Source organism: Ranitomeya imitator, chromosome 3 (assembly GCF_032444005.1).
Source record: "Ranitomeya imitator isolate aRanImi1 chromosome 3, aRanImi1.pri, whole genome shotgun sequence".
Lineage (NCBI taxonomy): Eukaryota > Metazoa > Chordata > Amphibia > Anura > Dendrobatidae > Ranitomeya > Ranitomeya imitator.
In genome coordinates, this window is record NC_091284.1 from 85391121 (window position 1) to 85408893 (window position 17773).

General features: G+C 43.5%; 1 protein-coding gene across 1 annotated transcript in view; it reads right to left on the bottom strand.

Moving 5' to 3' along the window:
- The window catches only part of LOC138672739 (ankyrin repeat and SOCS box protein 9-like), a 49787-nt gene extending 33816 nt beyond the window's left edge, over nucleotides 1–15971 (bottom strand). Inside the window, exon 1 of the mRNA XM_069761044.1 lies at nucleotides 15565–15971. Coding sequence (XP_069617145.1) covers nucleotides 15565–15646 — 82 coding nt within the window. The 5' untranslated portion in view covers nucleotides 15647–15971. The remainder of the gene's footprint in view (nucleotides 1–15564) is intronic.
- Between the last annotated feature and the right edge of the window lie 1802 nt (nucleotides 15972–17773).

Sequence of the window (17773 nt, forward strand, 5' to 3'; positions counted from 1 at the left end):
AGGGCTCACTCCAGATTCAGCACAAGAAACCAGAAGCTGGAATTCCAAGGTTGTGGGGGTAAATGTATGCCCCAGAGCAGAAACTGGAGGGCAGGAGATTTCAAGTCGCCTGTCCACCATTACATCCGAAGGCACAGCAGCATATAGAACCCAGAGTCGCCACAAGTAGGGACACCTGTAAAAAGGCTCGAGTTGCCTGCCATACAGATATTGTCCTATTAATAGGAAAGAGAGAAAGTGAGGACCTTGTGTGAAGCCTTAGGCAGCAAGGACCTACAACACGGCGCAGTAAAGAAGGCTTCCAGGCTGGCCGGACCTCACCATCACCTGTGATTCGTTCCCTGAACTGTGGCTGCATTCTACCAGTAAAAGGTAAAGAGACTGTAACCTTGTGTCTTATAATTCTTTCCTGCACTTCACCATCTATAATCCTTAACAGCTACACTGGGAGCCCTAGGGACTAATTTCTACCTGTGATGAACTATACCTCCTCTGCTGCAATACCATCATCCCCAGAGGACCCCTTTAAGCAGCATAGTCCATCCCTGGCTGAATACCACAGGTAACATCACAAGCATTCTTTATTCAAAGCAACCCCTTTAAAGACCTTCCCTTTAACTTAGACTCCCAGGGCCACGGAATGGGTCACTGCCACCATGACTACCCCTTTAACAACCACCGAACCGGGTACCGAGTATCACCTAGGCCCTAGCGGGCGCTCCAATCATACCACAGAAAAATATTAAAAAATAACATTTCCCTCAAGTCTGCTTTACATCAGCACCATTTGTAAAATGTTATTTTATTTTGTTCGCGTTTTAGGAGGTTTAAAAATGTAGCAGCAATTTTTCATTTTTTCAAAGAAATTTACAAAATTTACAAAATTTATTTTGGTCGTCGCAGTGGTATTGCTTTCCTCTCGGGGAGAGTGATGCTACGTTTGGGGGCAAAGAAGGATAACTGCATCCAGGCATCGCAAACATGCAACACATTTCACACTCCAGGCCACCAGGGGGAGCTCCTGACTCTATTTATTAGGTCACTCCCCATATACTGTATATATAAAACTGGTAGTCTGTAGGGAAAGTTAGTTAGTTCCAGACCAGAGTCTGAGGAGGATGGAAGGTAAAAGGAGCTGTGCATGCCCTCAGAGCTGCAGCTCCCAGAAAGAGACATTGAAAGGCAGAACTGTATTGCAGTGAGTGTGAAGGGAGTCGCAGCAAAGGAGAGGATACCAGAAGGGGACCAGCCCTGCTCAAGCTGTCTCCTTCTGAGGCGCAACATCCCGGTAGCCGGAACACCAAGGGAGTAAGGACCTCTATGCCTTATTTCAGAGACCATACGTAAGTGAAAACACCATGTGCACAGTCACTATATGGTGCATAGACTAGGTTCCCAGACCATCAATACAAATAAAAAAGAAGTCTAGCACTCATCTTCAGCAAACGTGGAATAGATTTATTTGTAGCACTTGAAACGTTTCAGTCCAAAGGGACTTTCATCAGTCACGTGCTAATGATAGCCAGTAGGGCTGTGTTCATGGGAAAAGAAACAGTACCCAATCAATGTACCTGAGGATGATGGTAACAGGAGAAAAAGAGGCACGACCTCCAGACACGGAATCCACCGCAAGTCTCGGTGGATTCCGTGTCTGGAGGTTGTGCCTCTTTTTCTCCTGTTACCATCATCCTCAGGTACATTGATTGGGTACTGTTTCTTTTCCCATGAACACAGCCCTACTGGCTATCATTAGCACGTGACTGATGAAAGTCCCTTTGGACTGAAACGTTTCAAGTGCTACAAATAAATCTATTCCACGTTTGCTGAAGATGAGTGCTAGACTTCTTTTTTATTTATTTCAGAGACCGGCAGGACAGCTAATTGCAAGTTACCTGTCCGCACTTACACCCAGGAGGCACAGTGACAACTACAGAGCCGGGTTATCTAAGAGACCCTATAAACAGGCTCAAGTCACCAGTCATACGGGTATTGTCCTATTCTATATGAGGGACAGAGAGAGAGAGCGAAACATCGCATCTGTGAAACCCTTATGTGAAGCCATAGGTAGTAAGGGACTACACCACCGCAGCGCAAAGGAAGGCTACTGATTTCCACCTGGACAAGGGAACTCTGGACTTGCGTCCAAACCGGCCGGACTCTGCCTGCCCTGTGCTATACACAGATGTAAGCAGGTTCACACTGAGCACATGTGACAGCATGGCCGGTTTAGCAGTGGGTCAGTAATGGTGTGGGGTGGCATTTCTTTGGAGGGCCGCACAGCCCTCCATGTGCTCGCCAGAGGTAGCCTGACTGCCATTAGGTACCGAGATGAGATCCTCAGACCCCTTGTGAGACCATTTGTTGGTGCGGTTGGCCCTGGGTTACTTCCAATGCAGGACATTGCCAGACCTCATGTGGCTGGAGTGTGTTAGCAGTTCCTGCAAGATGAACGCATTAAAGCTATGGACTGGCCCGCCCGTTCCCCAGACCTGAATCCGATTGAACACATCTGGGACATCATGTCTCGCACCATCCTCCAAGGTCACATTGCACCACTAACTATCCAGGAGTTGGCGGATGCTTTAGTCCAGGTCTGGGAGGAGATCCCTCAGGAGACCATCCGCCGCCTCATCAGGAGCATGCCCAGGCATTGTAGGGAGTTCATACAGGCACGTGGAGGCCACACACACTACTGAGCATCATTTCCTTGTCTTGAGGCATTTCCACTGAAGTTGGATCAGCCTATAACTTTATTTTCCACTTTGATTTTGAGCATCATTCCAACCCCAGACCTCCATGTGATATTATTTGTGATTTACGCTGATCATTTTTAGGTTTTATTGTTCTAACACATTCCACTATGTAATGAATAAAGATTTACAACTGGAATATTTAATTAATTGATATCTAGGATGTGGGATTTTAGTGTTCCCTTTATTTTTTTGACAGTGTATATACACGCACATACAGCCGATGAAATAAGTACTGGAACACCACAATATTTTAAGTACCGTATATACTCGAGTATAAGCCGAGATTTTCAGCCCATTTTTTTGGGCTGAAAGTCCCCCTCTCGGCTTATACTCGAGTCATATACCCGGGTGTCAGCAGGGGAGGGAGAGCGGGGGCCGTGTAATCATACTTACCTGCTGCGGCGCGGTCCCTGCAGTCCCTAGCTTCTCCGGCGCTGCAGATTCTTCCTGTACTGAGCGGTCACATGGCACCGCTCATTACAGAAATGAATAGGCGGCTCCACCCCCATAGGGGAGGAGCCGCATATTCATTGCTGTAAATGATCGGTGCCATGTGACCGCTCAATTACAGGAAGAAGCTGCAGCGCCGGAGAAGCCAGGGACTGCAGGGACCGCGCCGCAGCTAAGGGGTGCGCAGCGCTATAATTACCTGCTCCTCGCTCCGGTACGGCTCCGTCTGCAGCGTCCTCTAGCAGTGACGCTCAGGTTAGAGGGCGCTGTGACGTAGTCAGTGCGCACCCTCTGCTGAGCGTCAGTGCTGGAGACGGAGCCGTACGAGGAGCAGGTAATTATTGAAAGCGCCGGCGTCCTGAGAAGAGAGGTGAGTATGTGATTTTTTTTTTTTTTATGGCAGCACCAGCAGCATTCTAAGGAGCACCTATGGGACCATAATGAAAGGTGCAGAGCATATATGGGGCAGCATTCTAAGGAGCACCTATGGGGCCATAATCAAAGGTGCAGAGCATATATGGGGCACAGCATTCTAAGGAGCACCTATGGGGCCATAAAGGTGCAGAGCATATATGGCACAGCATTCTAAGGGGCACCTATGGGGCCATAATCAAAGGTGCAGAGCATATATGGCACAGCATTCTAAGGAGCACCTATGGGGCCATAATCAAAGGTGCAGAGCATATATGGCACAGCATTATAAGGAACACCTATGGGGCCATAATCAAAGGTGCAGAGCATATATGGCACAGCATTCTAAGGAGCACCTATGGGGCCATAATCAAAGGTGCAGAGCATATATGGCACAGCATTATAAGGGGCACCTATGGGGCCATAATCAAAGGTGCAGAGCATATATGGCACAGCATTCTAAGGAGCACCTATGGGGCCATAATCAAAGGTGCAGAGCATATATGGCACAGCATTCTAAGGAGCACCTATGGGGCCATAATCAAAGGTGCAGAGCATATATGGGGCACAGCATTCTAAGGAGCATTTATGGGGCCATAATCAAAGGTGCAGAGCATATATGGCACAACATTATAAGGAGCATCTATGGGGCCATAATCAAAGGTGCAGAGCATATATGGCACAACATTATAAGGAGCATTTATGGGGCCATAATCAAAGGTGCAGAGCATATATGGCACAGCATTCTAAGGGGCACCTATGGGGCCATAATCAAAGGTGCAGAGCATATATGGCACAGCATTATAAGGGGCACCTATGGGGCCATAATAAAAGGTGTAGAGCATATATGGCACAGCATTATAAGGAGCATCTATGGGGCCATAATCAACGGTGCAGAGCATTCTATATAGCACAGTTGTATATGGAGCATCTATGGGGCAATAATGAACGGTATGGAGCATCTATTTTTATTTTTGAAATTCACCGGTAGCTGCTGCATTTCCACCCTAGGCTTATACTCGAGTCAATAAGTTTTCCCAGTTTTTTGTGGCAAAATTAGGGGGGTCGGCTTATACTCGGGTCGGCTTATACTCGAGTATATACGGTAAATGCATTTCTAATGCAGGCACAGAAATCAAACCATAGGTATCAATAAATTAAGTTATGTGTAATAATGGGAAAAGGCACTGGCAAACTTTGAAAAAGCAACGCGAAACGCGCGTCAGGGGGCTTTCCGGAGTCATCAAGCACTACTCACCTCACCATGGGTAAGAAATCTGACTCTTGATATGCACTATATACTGGTCTCCTTGCTAATTTTATGCATGAAGGACACTTGTCCATATGAGAGCCAGTGAATACACTTTATTACTATGTGCTACTATGGATGGTCATATATACCATGGTGTTATACATATTTTTTGGGTGCTTATGACTTGGATGTTTTTGCACTAGGGTCTTCCCTTCCTTTGTATTTTTTGTAAATGTTACAGACTTTTTAATGGTTCTTTAATAAATATTGATTCTTAAGCATTTTCCGTATAGAACTCCATTTTTTCTTTGTATTTAATGGATGAAAGGATGAATGGACAAATGTACTGAGGCATTCTTGATAAAAATCTTCTGCCGTCTACCAGGATGATGAAGATGAAATGAGGTTGGGCATTTCAGCAAGACAATGATCCCAAACACACAACCAAGGAAACTCTCTTTGGTTTCAGACAAAGAACATAAAGCTGCTAGAATGGCCCAGCCAAACACCTGACTTGAATCCAATAGAAAATTTACGGGAGAAACTAAAGCTCAGAATTCATAGAAGGAGCCCACAAGACCTTCAGGACTTGAACAGTGGATTGGATGGGTTGTGACCGTCATCTGGTGAGAATTTCATGTCAATAGCACCTTTAGAGATATATTTACTTAGAAAACTGGTGGCCTGCTCAATATCTCTTTCACCCGCTGTATATATACAGTACAGTTGAAACCAGAAGTTTATATACACTATATAAAAAGACACATATGCATGTTTTTCTCAATATCTCACATGAAATCAGAATAAACCTTTCCCATTTTAGGTCATTTAGGATTACCATAATTATTAATATTTGCCAAATGCCACAATAATGAGACAGAGAGAATGTTTTAAAGCATTTTTATTACTTACTGCAAAGTCAAAAGTTAACATACATTTCATTAGTATTTGGTACCATTGCCCTTAAACTGAATGACTTTGGTCAAGCATTTCGGATATCCTTCCACAAGCTTCTCACAATAGTTGGTCGGAATTTGGGTCCATTCCTCCTGACAAAACTGGTGTAACTGATCTAGGTTTGTAGGTCACCTTCCTCGCACCTGCCTTTTCAACTTTGCCCATAATTTTTCAATAGGCTTGAAATCAGGACTTTGTAATGGCTGCTCCAAAACATTGACATTGTTTTCTTTAAAGGGAACCTGTCAGCAGGATTGTGCACAGTAACCTACAGACACTGGCAGATCATCACCATTGTATTGATAAAAATGATACCTTGGTTGATGAAATCCATCTTGTGGTTGCTGTTTAATCCTTATTTTCAGTTTTGAGTTAATGATATGCTCATGCTACAGGCTTCAGTGACCTGCCCCCTTGTTAACATAGTGAATATTATACAGTACAGACCAAACGTTTGGACACACCTTCTCATTTAAAGATTTTTCTGTATTTTCATGACTATGAAAATTGTACATTCACACTGAAGGCATCAAAACTATGAATTAACACATGTGGAATTATATACTTAACAAAAAAGTGTGAAACACCTGAAATTATGTCTTATAGTCTAGGTTCTTCAAAGCAGCCACCTTTTGCTTTGATGACTGCTTTGCACTCTCTTGGCACTCTCTTGATGAGCTTCAAGAGGTAGTCACCAGGAATGGTCTTCCAACAATCTTGAAGGAGTTCCCAGAGATGCTTAGCACTTGTTGGCCCTTTTGCCTTCACTCTGCGGTCCAGCTCACCCCAAACCATCTCGATTGGGTTCAGGTCTGGTGACTGTGGATGCCAGGTCATCTGGCGTAGCATCCCATCACTCTCCTTCTTGGTCAAATAGCCCTTACACAGCCTGGTGGTATGTTTGGGGTCATTGTCCTGTTGAAAAATAAATGATGGTCCAACTAAATGCAAACCAGATGGAATAGCATGCCGCTGCAAGATGCTGTGGTAGCCATGCAGGTTCAGTATGCCTTCAATTTTGTATAAATCCCCAACAGTATCACCAGCAAAGCACCCGCACACCATCACACCTCCTCCTCCATGCTTCACGGTGGGAACCAGGCATGTAGAGTCCATCCGTTCACCTTTTCTGCGTCGCACAAAGACACGGTGGTTGGAACCAAAGATCTCAAATTTGGACTCATCAGACCAAAGCACAGATTTCCACTGGTCTAATGTCCATTCCTTGTGTTCTTTAGCCCAAACAAGTCTCTTCTGCTTGTTGCCTGTCCTTAGCAGTGGTTTTCTAGCAGCTATTTTACCATGAAGGCCTGCTGCACAAAGTCTCCTCTTGACAGTTGTTGTAGAGATGTGTCTGCTGCTAGAACTCTGTGTGGCATTGACCTGGTCTCTAATCTGAGCTGCTGTTAACCTGCGATTTCTATGGCTGGTGACTCGGATAAAGTTATCCTCAGAAGCAGAGGTGACTCTTGGTCTTCCTTCTTCATTTCTTAAAGTAATGATGGCCACTCATTTTTCTTTACTTAGCTGCTTTTTTCTTGCCATAATACAAATTCTAACAGTCTATTCAGTAGGACTATCGGCTGTGTATCCACCAGACTTCTGCTCAACACAACTGATGGTCCCATCCACATTTATAAGGCAAGAAATCCCACTTATTAAACCTGACAGGGCACACCTGTGAAGTGACAACCATTCCCGATGATTACCTCTTGAAGCTCATCAAGAGAATGCCAAGAGTGTGCAAAGCAGTCATCAAAGCAAAAGGTGGCTACTTTGAAGAACCTAGAAGACCTAATTTCAGTTGTTTCACACTTTTTTGTTAAGTATATAATTCCACATGTGTTAATTCATAGTTTTGATGCCTTCAGTATGAATGTACAATTTTCATAGTCATGAAAATACAGAAAAATCTTTAAATGAGAAGGTGTGTCCAAACTTTTGGTCTGTACTGTATATACATACAAAAAATGCTTTAAAAAACCTTCTGCAGGCATGCGCCAGCCGAGGCACCTATGCTGCAGCATAATCACATGTGTAATGTGCATATAATTCAAATATAAAGAAGAAGAAGAAAAATATGCGGCACTTACCCCAATATAGCTGTGAAGATCGTGAACTTTATTGGAGAACAAATAGAAAATACATCCGTCAGAACATCAGGTAAACATGAGGGTGCGGTATGGGAGCACGGACGCATTCGGACCCGTCAAAGCACCTCTGTGTGCGAAACGGCCGTCGTCCGTGATGTCCTGACGGATGTATTTTCTATTTGTTCTCCAATAAAGTTCACGATCTTCACAGCTATATTGGGGTGAGTGCCGCATATTTTTCTTCTTCTTCTTTATATTTGGACTTTCCGCTGAATATTTTTTATGCAGAGCACCACTACCCGGAGCTTTCGTGACGCCTGACATACAGCCGCCCATTACTAGTCCTGTTTTTTGAAATACGTTATTGCTCTAGTGCCGTCCTATTCTTCGTATTTGCGATGTGCATATAATTGTTATGGTTTAGGTTATCCTGATATTTAAAAAAAAAAATCCATTTCAAAGTGGCGCCTGCCGCACCTACACAGAAGCAGCAGTGTGAAGTATTCACAATCAATGATGGTTTCGGGAGCCATGTCATCTGCTGGTGTAGGTCCACTGTGTTTTATGAGGACCAAAGTCAGCGCAGCCGTCTACCAGGAAATTTTAGAGCATTTCATGCTTCCCTCTGCCGACAAGCTTTTTGGAGATGGAAATTTCATTCTCCAGCAGGACTTGGCACCTGTCCACACTACTGAAAGTACGAACGCCAGGTTTACAAACAGCAGTATCACTGTGCTTGATTGGCCAGCAAACTAGCCTGACCTTAGCCACATAGAGAATCTATGGGGTATTGTCAAGAGGAAGATGAGACACCAGACCCAACAATGCAGACAAGCTGAAGGCTGCTATCAAAGCAACCTGGGCTTCCATAACACCTCAGCAGTCCCACAGGCTGATCGCCTCCATACCACGCCGCATTAATACAGTAATTGATGCAAAAGGAGCCCCAACCAAGTATTGAGTGCATTTACTGAATATACATTTCAGCAGACCAACATTTCAACAGAAATAAACACTTGAAATAGATCACTCTGTTTGTAATGACTCTATATAATATATGGGTTTCACTTTTTGCATTGAAGAACTGAAATAAATTAACTTTTTGATGATATTCTAATTTTGTGAGATGCACCTGTATATATACCATATATACTCGAATATAAGCCGACCCGAGTATAAGCCAAGACCCCTAACTTTGCCACAAAAAAATGGGAAAACTTAATGACTCGAGTATAAGCCTAGGGTGGAAAATGCAGCAGCTAATGGTAAATTTCAAAAATAAAAATAGATACCAATAAAAGTTAAATTAATTGAGATATCAGTAGGTTAAGTGTTTTTGAATATCCATATTGAAACAGGAGCCCCATAAGATGCCCCACATAATGCTCCATACAGTTAATGATGGGCCCCATAAGATGCTCATACAAAATACACCCCATATAATGCTCCATAAAGTTTATGATGGCCCCATAAGATGCTCCATATTAAAATATGCCCCATATAATGCTGCACAAAGGTTAATAAGGGCCCCATAAGATGCTCCATAGAGATATTTGCCCCATATAATGCTGCACAAAGGTTGATTATGGCCCCATAAGATGCTCCATAGAGATATTTGCCCCATATAATGCTGCACGAATGTTGATTATGGCCCCATAAGATGCTCCAAAGAGATATTTGCCCCATACAATGCTGCACAAATCCTGTTTATGGCCCCATAAGATGCTCCATAGGGATATTTGCATCATATGCTGTTGCTGCGATTAAAAAAAAAAAAGACATACTCACCTCTTGTCGCTCAGGCCCCCGACACTTGCAATATTCACCTGTCCTCGTTCCACCGCCGGGCGCCGCTGTGTCTTCCGGCTCCTTGCACTGACGTTCAGGCAGAGGGCGCGTACTAACCATGTCATTGCGCCCTCTGACCTGAGCATCACAGGAGATGACGCGGAAGACGGAGAGGCACCCAGCGGTGGAATAAGTACAGGTGAATATCGCGCAATGCTGCTCACCCTCCCCATTATACTCACCTGCCCCGGTGCGGTCTCTGGCAGCTTTCCTGTTGGTCTTCTCCGGCGCTGGCAGCTTCTTCTAGCGTTGAGCGTTCACCCGTACCGCTCATTACAGTAATGAATATGTGGCTTCACCCCTATGGGAGTGGAGTCACGTCCATATTCATTACTGCAATGAACGGTACCATGTGACCGCTCAACGCTGGAAGAAGCTGTGCCCGGAGACCATCGGAGATGCAGAGACATGCCAGGAGCAGGTGAGTATGTCACAGACGCTGCTCCTCCTCCCCCGCCGACCCCCTGGGACAATGACTCCAGTATAAGCCGAGAGGGGCACTTTCAGCCTAAAAAAATGGGCTGAAAATCTCGGCTTATACTCGAGTATATACGGTAATTATTGCATAATTTCTAGACTTTTAAAATGTGAAATTTAGATTATATGTTACATTAGCAGGCTCGGACTGGCCCACCGGAGAACCGGAGGATTCTCCGGTGGGCCCAGGCACTGACACAGGGCCCCCACTGCTCCAGGGCCCCCACTGCTCCAGGGCCCCCCCCCACGCTCGCTCGCCTCCCTCTCTCCCACCTTCCTTGAAGACGATACTCACCTGACCCTGCTCCAGCGATGCCTGGTCTCGGCGTCTGCAGCTCCTCCTGAATGAGCGGTCACGTGGTACCGCTCATTAAGGTCATGAATATGCGCATATTCATGACCTTAATGAGCGGTATCACATGACCGCTCACGCAGGAAGAATGTGCTGCGCCGGGAGTCAGGACAGAGGCAGAGGGGTGTCGACGTGGCCGTGTGGTGTGTGGGACAGGTGACACCGGTCAGGTGAGTATGAGGGATGGGGGGGACGGGGGGATGAAGGAGGACATAAGCCGCTGTGCCATGCAGGAGCAGAAGCGGGAGCGGGAGCAGGGGTGGTGGAGAGAAGCCATGCATACAGGAGGGGGGAATATGAGCCAGAGCCATGCATCCAGGAGGGGGAATATGAGCCAGAGCCATGCATTCAGGAGGGGGGAATATGAGCCATGCATTTGGGGGGGGATATGAGCCAGAGCCATGCACTCAGGAGGGGGGAATATGAGCCATGCATTGGGGGGGAATATGAGCCAGAGCCATGCATACAGGAGAGGGAATATGAGCCATGCATTCGGGGGGGATATGAGCCAGAGCCATGCATACAGGAGGGGGAATATGAGCCATGTAATCAGGTAGGGGTATGAGCAAGAGCCATGCATTCAGGAGAGGGAATATGAGCCATGCATTCGGGGGGGATATGAGCCAGAGCCATGCATTCAGGAGGGGGGATATGAGCCATGCATTGGGGGGGGAATATGAGCCAGAGCCATGCATACAGGAGGGGGAATATGAGCCATGCATTCAGGGGGGGGGGATATGAGCCAGAGCCATGCATACAGGAGGGGGGAATATGAGCCATGCATTCAGGGGGGGATATGAGCCAGAGCCATGCATTCAGGAGGGGGGAATATGAGCCATGCATTCAGGATGGGGGGATATGAGCCACCATGCATACAAGAGGGGGGTCATTATACAGTATTGAGCATCATGTGGGATCATTATACAGTATGGAGAACTGTGTGTAGCCATTATACAGTATTGAGCATCATGTGTGGCCGTTATACAGTATGGAACATCATGTGTGGCCGTTATACAGTATTGAGCATCATGTGTGGCCATTATACAGTATGGAGAACTGTGTGTGGCCATTATACAGTATGGAGCATCATGTGTGGCTATTACGTGTGGCCATATCTCTTTTTGTTTATAATTATTGTATATAAAACAGTGTGATCAGCAGTGCTAAATGGCTGTGGTTGGGACGTGGATATGGGTGTGACTAGTTGTGAAATGGGTGTGGTCAGAGGTGTGGCCTAAAATTTGCCGGGGCGCACTACGCACACCACAAACTTTATAACTCCTTCCCTTCTTCAAAAGTTGGGAGGTATGGTACCACATTTGCCAGATCACAGCAAGTGCCGCAAATCCCATAGGGAATGAATGAGGCCGAATGCAGCGTTGCTGTAAGTGATCCGTTACGCGGTAGATCTGCTGCAAAAGGCGAATTTCACATCAGCGATTCTTGCCAAAGTCACTGCCGATAGTCACCAAAGGGGGAGGCAGCACTAAAAGTGCCTAGGTCAGCAGAAAATCTAAATACGGCCCTGGGGGGCTACATTATATTCTGTGGGGGGACTGCATTATACTCAGGGTACTACGTTATATTATGGGGGGCTACAGTATACTCTATGGGGGGCTGCATTATATTCTGTGGTGGAACTGCATTCCCTCAGGGGACTACATTATATTATGTGAGGGGGCTACCCCAACCCTTGCTACATTATTAAGGTGTGAACTACCTTATATTATACCCTGATATTAGCGCTTTTTACTGCACAATTGGTGGTCTTGTATCTATTTCTATGTAGCTACATAGTGGGCCCCAAGAATGATTTTCTCTGGTGGGCCCAAGGTGCTCCAGTCCGACGCTGTACGTTAGGTTATCTCTTTGAAAACATATACTATATATACACTCACACACACACATGTACATTAGAATATACAATTGCATGTTATTGTGAACAGTTAAGTAAGTTGAAGATGAAATGATCTCTAAAAGGCCTAACGTTAAAGATGACGTATGTATTTTAAGGAAAAAATATATATATTGTCATCTTTTACATATTAAAAATTACAAAAAGAAAATAGGCCTTTGTAAAAGTTTGGGCACACTGCATGGTTAGTACCTAGTAGCATGCCATTTTGCAAGTATCACAGCTTGTAAAAACTTTTGTAGCCAGACAAGATCAGGGGACTGTGAGGAGCATTGTAAAACCTTCAGCTTGCTCATTTTGAGGTAGTTTATTGAGGATTTTGACTTGTGTTTAGGATCATTATCCAATTGTAGACGCCATCCATTTTTCAATTCAGCTTTTTTACAGATGGTGTTATGTCTGCATCAACAATTTGTTGAAATTTCATTTAATCTATTCTTCCCTCTACCCGTGAAATGTTCCCAGTGCCATTGGTTGCAACTCTACCCCAAAGCATGATTGATCCACCCCTATGCTTAATATTTGGCGAGACGTTCTTTTCCTAAAATTCTGTACCCTTGTATCTCCTCACATACCTTTGATCATTGTGGCCAAACAGTTCTATTTTAGCCTCATCAGTCAACAGGACTTGGTTCCAAAATGCATCAGGCTTGTTTAGATGTTTCTTTGCATACCTCTGACGCTGAATTTTATGGTGAGGATGCAGGAAAGGTTTTCTTCTGATGACCTTTCCACGAAGGTCATATTTGTCAAGCGGCGGTTCTGATTTACCTCATTAGTAATCCTACGAGTGGCTAAAATTTTGCTTGGTCTTCCAGACTTTATCTTGACCTCCACTGTTCCTGTTGACTACCTTTTCTTAATTAAATTTCGAACTGAGGAAATGAAACCGCTTTGCTATCTTCTTATAGCCTTCTCCTGCCTTGTGGGACTCCAACATTTTAATTTCCAGAGTGCTAGGCAGCTGCTGAGAAGATCCCATGGCTGCTGTTTTTTTAGCACAAAGTTAGAGGAGGCTGGTTTTTTTTTTAAGCTCAGTAATTTGTATCATCTGGCCTTTCCTAACGATTATAGCAAACCGTAACCCTAACAGGCTAATTAAGGTCTGAAACCTTGGTCAAAGTTATCTGAGCACTCACTTCTCCAAGGATGCCCAAACTTTTGAATCGTCCCATTTTCCTTTTTGTAAATTTTAAAATGAAATAAAATTACAATATTTGTTTTTTTTTTGCCTAAAATGCAAGGGAAATGTGCCCACTTTAACTTTAGGCTTTTTAGAGATCATTTCATCTTCAACTTGCTTAACTGTTCAAAATAACAGTAATTTTGACCAGGGGTGCCCAAAGTTTTACATGACATTCTATATATATATATATATATATATATATATATATATATATATATATATATATACATATATATATATATGTATATATATATATATATATATATGTATATGTATATATATATATATATATATACAGTATATATATATATATATATATACAGTAAGATAATGTACATGTGTATGCATTGTATGTGAATATAGTTATATAGTTATACATAAATAAGAACTTTTGATAAATCACTGCATTATGTTATTGTCATTCTTTTATCCTTGATATTACTGTTGCATTCACGATGCTGAATTTCTCTGACCTGAAATTATTTGGTTTTAATTCAACTGTTCAAGTTAATGAGAAACACAGATGATTTCAGAATAAGTCCAAAGTTCTCTTCTCTGACTAAAACTACAGTTCCTTTCTGTCACTCAGTGCTGCCGATAACCAGTAATTTTCCTGTTGGATGAGCCAGTGCTGAATATTTTGTGTCCCAGAGGTGTTCTGGCCAATGTACAAACCGCTCAGTGAGAATCTGGCTCCATTACCCTCATGAATACTCAGCTTCAATGCTCCTTTTTACATGCTGTCGCAGGATTTAAAGGTGAAACAGAAAATCAGCCAAAAAAAAGTCATTGCATTTGAGTGTGATGAGCTATAAGATGCCTTTATATCTATTATGATTCTTACATAAAGTAGCACTACTTCTTTATTATTCATTTATTGATCAGAAATGTCCTTTTTTTTCTACAACCCTGCAGTAGTTCATATGTCCACATTTTATAATACCTTGGAAACACTGCCACTTTGTACTCAAAGGTTTGTCCTCCACTCATCATAATGTGATGGAATATCTTAGTATTATGCCAACATTTTAAAAGGTGAAAATATCGCTTTAAGAAAATAGATCTGTAATATGGATGAACATAAGCCCCCCCACCCCCCAGACAAAGGCAAAGTGGCGAAACGCGCGTCGGGGCAAGTGCCATCCACACAAGGGAGACCATACTAGCAGTATGGATACATTATTTTTCTGCTTGCTTGTTTTTTCAATATTCATATGTACTACTTGATATTTTCACACTGGAATTTGTATCTGGTCAAGCTACTTTACAGCATATCATTTATTTGTACCTCGTTGATGACTATTATTATGATCAATTCCCATGATCACTACTATACATTGAACCCTGTATAACATGGTTATATTTCCATAACTATGTTTATTGTTTTTCATATTTGTTTTTTACATATTGTCTTTATACACATTATTCTCCAATTTTTCACTTCCTTTATATATAATAAAGATTATATACATTTTTAATCATATTATTTATGGATTTGTTGGTCATTTATTCTTTCTTTTGATATCGATACGCTCATACAATGTACGCTAATGGACAGATTAATTCGCAATTTCCTTCCAGGTATATTTCACCTTACAGTGCAGCTATCACAAAGGCATCAATGGGAAGTACAACAATGGAACCATTCACGTGGAAACTGCAAAATAACATCCCCATCCATACAGAATAGACACTCGTGTTTCATTTGCAATTTTTCTCCATTTTTTTTTCCTATTTTTGTGCAAAAGTTCCTGAACTGCTATAAAGCTGCCACATAATAAAATTAACATGGGGCCATAAAACGTAATGAGCTGTAGGTTATCATTTAATTACCGCTATCATTTCCACATTGGAGGTAAAATATACTCACCAGCCATTAGAGGGTTAGAGACGTACGTTACTGGGGGCTGACCTCTGTCGTCCTGAGAGCGACCACTATGTTCGGACTCCATCCTTAATTTATAATAAGATCTTTGTGACACCTTGAAAGTCCAGAGAATATTAGTGCCCGGTTACATGAGTGACGTACGGTCTAGCATTAATGGAGTCCTGTGGGAACATGTAGCAGTGAGCAGAGCTCAGTAATACCTGTGTAACCTTACAGCAGCCACTCAGCAAGAAGAATATCATCCGTCTCTCAACTAGACCCAAACTTCATGAAGATCCCAACAGTTCACAAACAAAAAAGCTGCATTGATGTCACATCCTTTAGAAGACCACGGCCAATCATCTGGAGAATATAACCGGCATGCACTTTCTTTCAATGAAAAGTATATCTCTGCAAAAAAAAAAAATGAGAGGAGAGGGAGGGGGTTGGGAACACATTAATCCAGTTAGGCAACTTCAGCAGGATCTAAAAAACGCCAGAGGAACATGGATGATAGGGAGAAAAAACAATATTAACACTACAGCTTAATACTGTCAGCATCAGTACATATAGAAATTGACATTAAAGGCTGGTATATAGGAGCACAAAAAGCTACAATAAATTGTGTTTTACATCACATCTAAGGGCTCGCTGACACTTGCGAATAAATTGGACGAATGCAATCTGATAAAAAATAGAATTGCATTCAGACCAATGTTATTCTAAGATTGTACAGTATGTCCATCTGCATTTTTTTTTTCAGCTCAGATCGGATTAAAATTGGACTGAAAAAAAACCGCAGCATGCTGCAATTGCATGAAAAATTTTACTTGCACGCACCCACATAAGTACAGTCATGGCCAGAAGTTTTGAGAATGACACCAAAATTATATTTTCACATGATCTGCTGCCCTCTGGTATTTATTAGTGTTTGTCTGATGTTTATATCACATACAGAAATATAATTTCAATCATATTATGAGTACCAATAGGTTATATTGACAGTTAGAATGAGTTAATGCAGCAAGTCAATATTTGCAGTGTTGACCCTTCTTCAAGACCTCTGTAATTCTCCCTGGCATGCTCTTGTGGCGCCCCTAGGGGTATTTGCCACAAAAACAGTTACTGACACTAAATGCAAATACTAAAATAGCAAGACTGCACTACCACCTCCGGCCAGAAGGGGGAGCTCCAGAGACTCCCCTTGATCCATTCTGGTCTGAGAAAAGAAATGGCAGTTGGGCTAAGGAGCTGGAAGTGAGAGGTCATACAGCTGAATTTCTAACAGTCCTGAGACTGTTTCCAGGCCTAAATCACCGGCCTGAGGAGAAGAGGGACAGAGAAAAAGGACATTGTGAGAACCGGGTAGCATTAATCACTACCCAGAACAGGCGCAAAGACGGATACCGGATCCGTGGCTGTATTCATTATATATAATACAGCAACCGGAAAAACGTGAGGTGATATCAGCTTCACTAGGGCCGGACGCAGCAACAGACACAGAGTTCAGCGGTACTCCCGGAGGGGGTAAGCTGATAAAAGGACTCGGGTTGCCCGTCGAACCAGGACCCGGAGGGGACAGATTGGGCCGGCAGCCAGTTCACATACAGCAGCAGGGCCACACAGAAATTGCGCACAATAAGAGGCGAAGACCCCGGCAGGGTCAAAGTAACTCAGAGTTCCCATACAGACTCCGGTGACAGGACTGGTTGTAAATCCTTTTATGTTAAAGTAAACTGGTTAAACGTTTCAGTGCCTCAGTCTTTCATTTGGACAATAGCCATCTATCCAGGATCGGGATCGTCACCGCTGGGAGAACCTGCTGCTGATCAAGTAAGTGCCTGTCCCCTCACGATACCCCTTACACTGTGCATTGCCTGAGGCCACAGCACCGGGTCAAGCCACCCGTGACATCCCCCTCAAGAGACAGACCCCATTGGTCCGGTGCTGGGTATCCCGGTCTCTCGGGCGTCACAATTGGCGTCACGAACAGGATCTAGCCAGCCCGTATACCGGGTATTGTGTGCCGTGATTGGAGCCCAAAACTGTGAAAACTTGGATGAAAAATCTTGAAAATTGACTTTATTAAAGAAAAATCCATTCCCATTGAAAACTATTGAAAGTGACTTTTCCCCATTGGTTATAATGGAGTAAAGATGGCCGCCATCCCCTGAGGTAATCACTTCATAACCATTAGGCACGAGACTGTTAA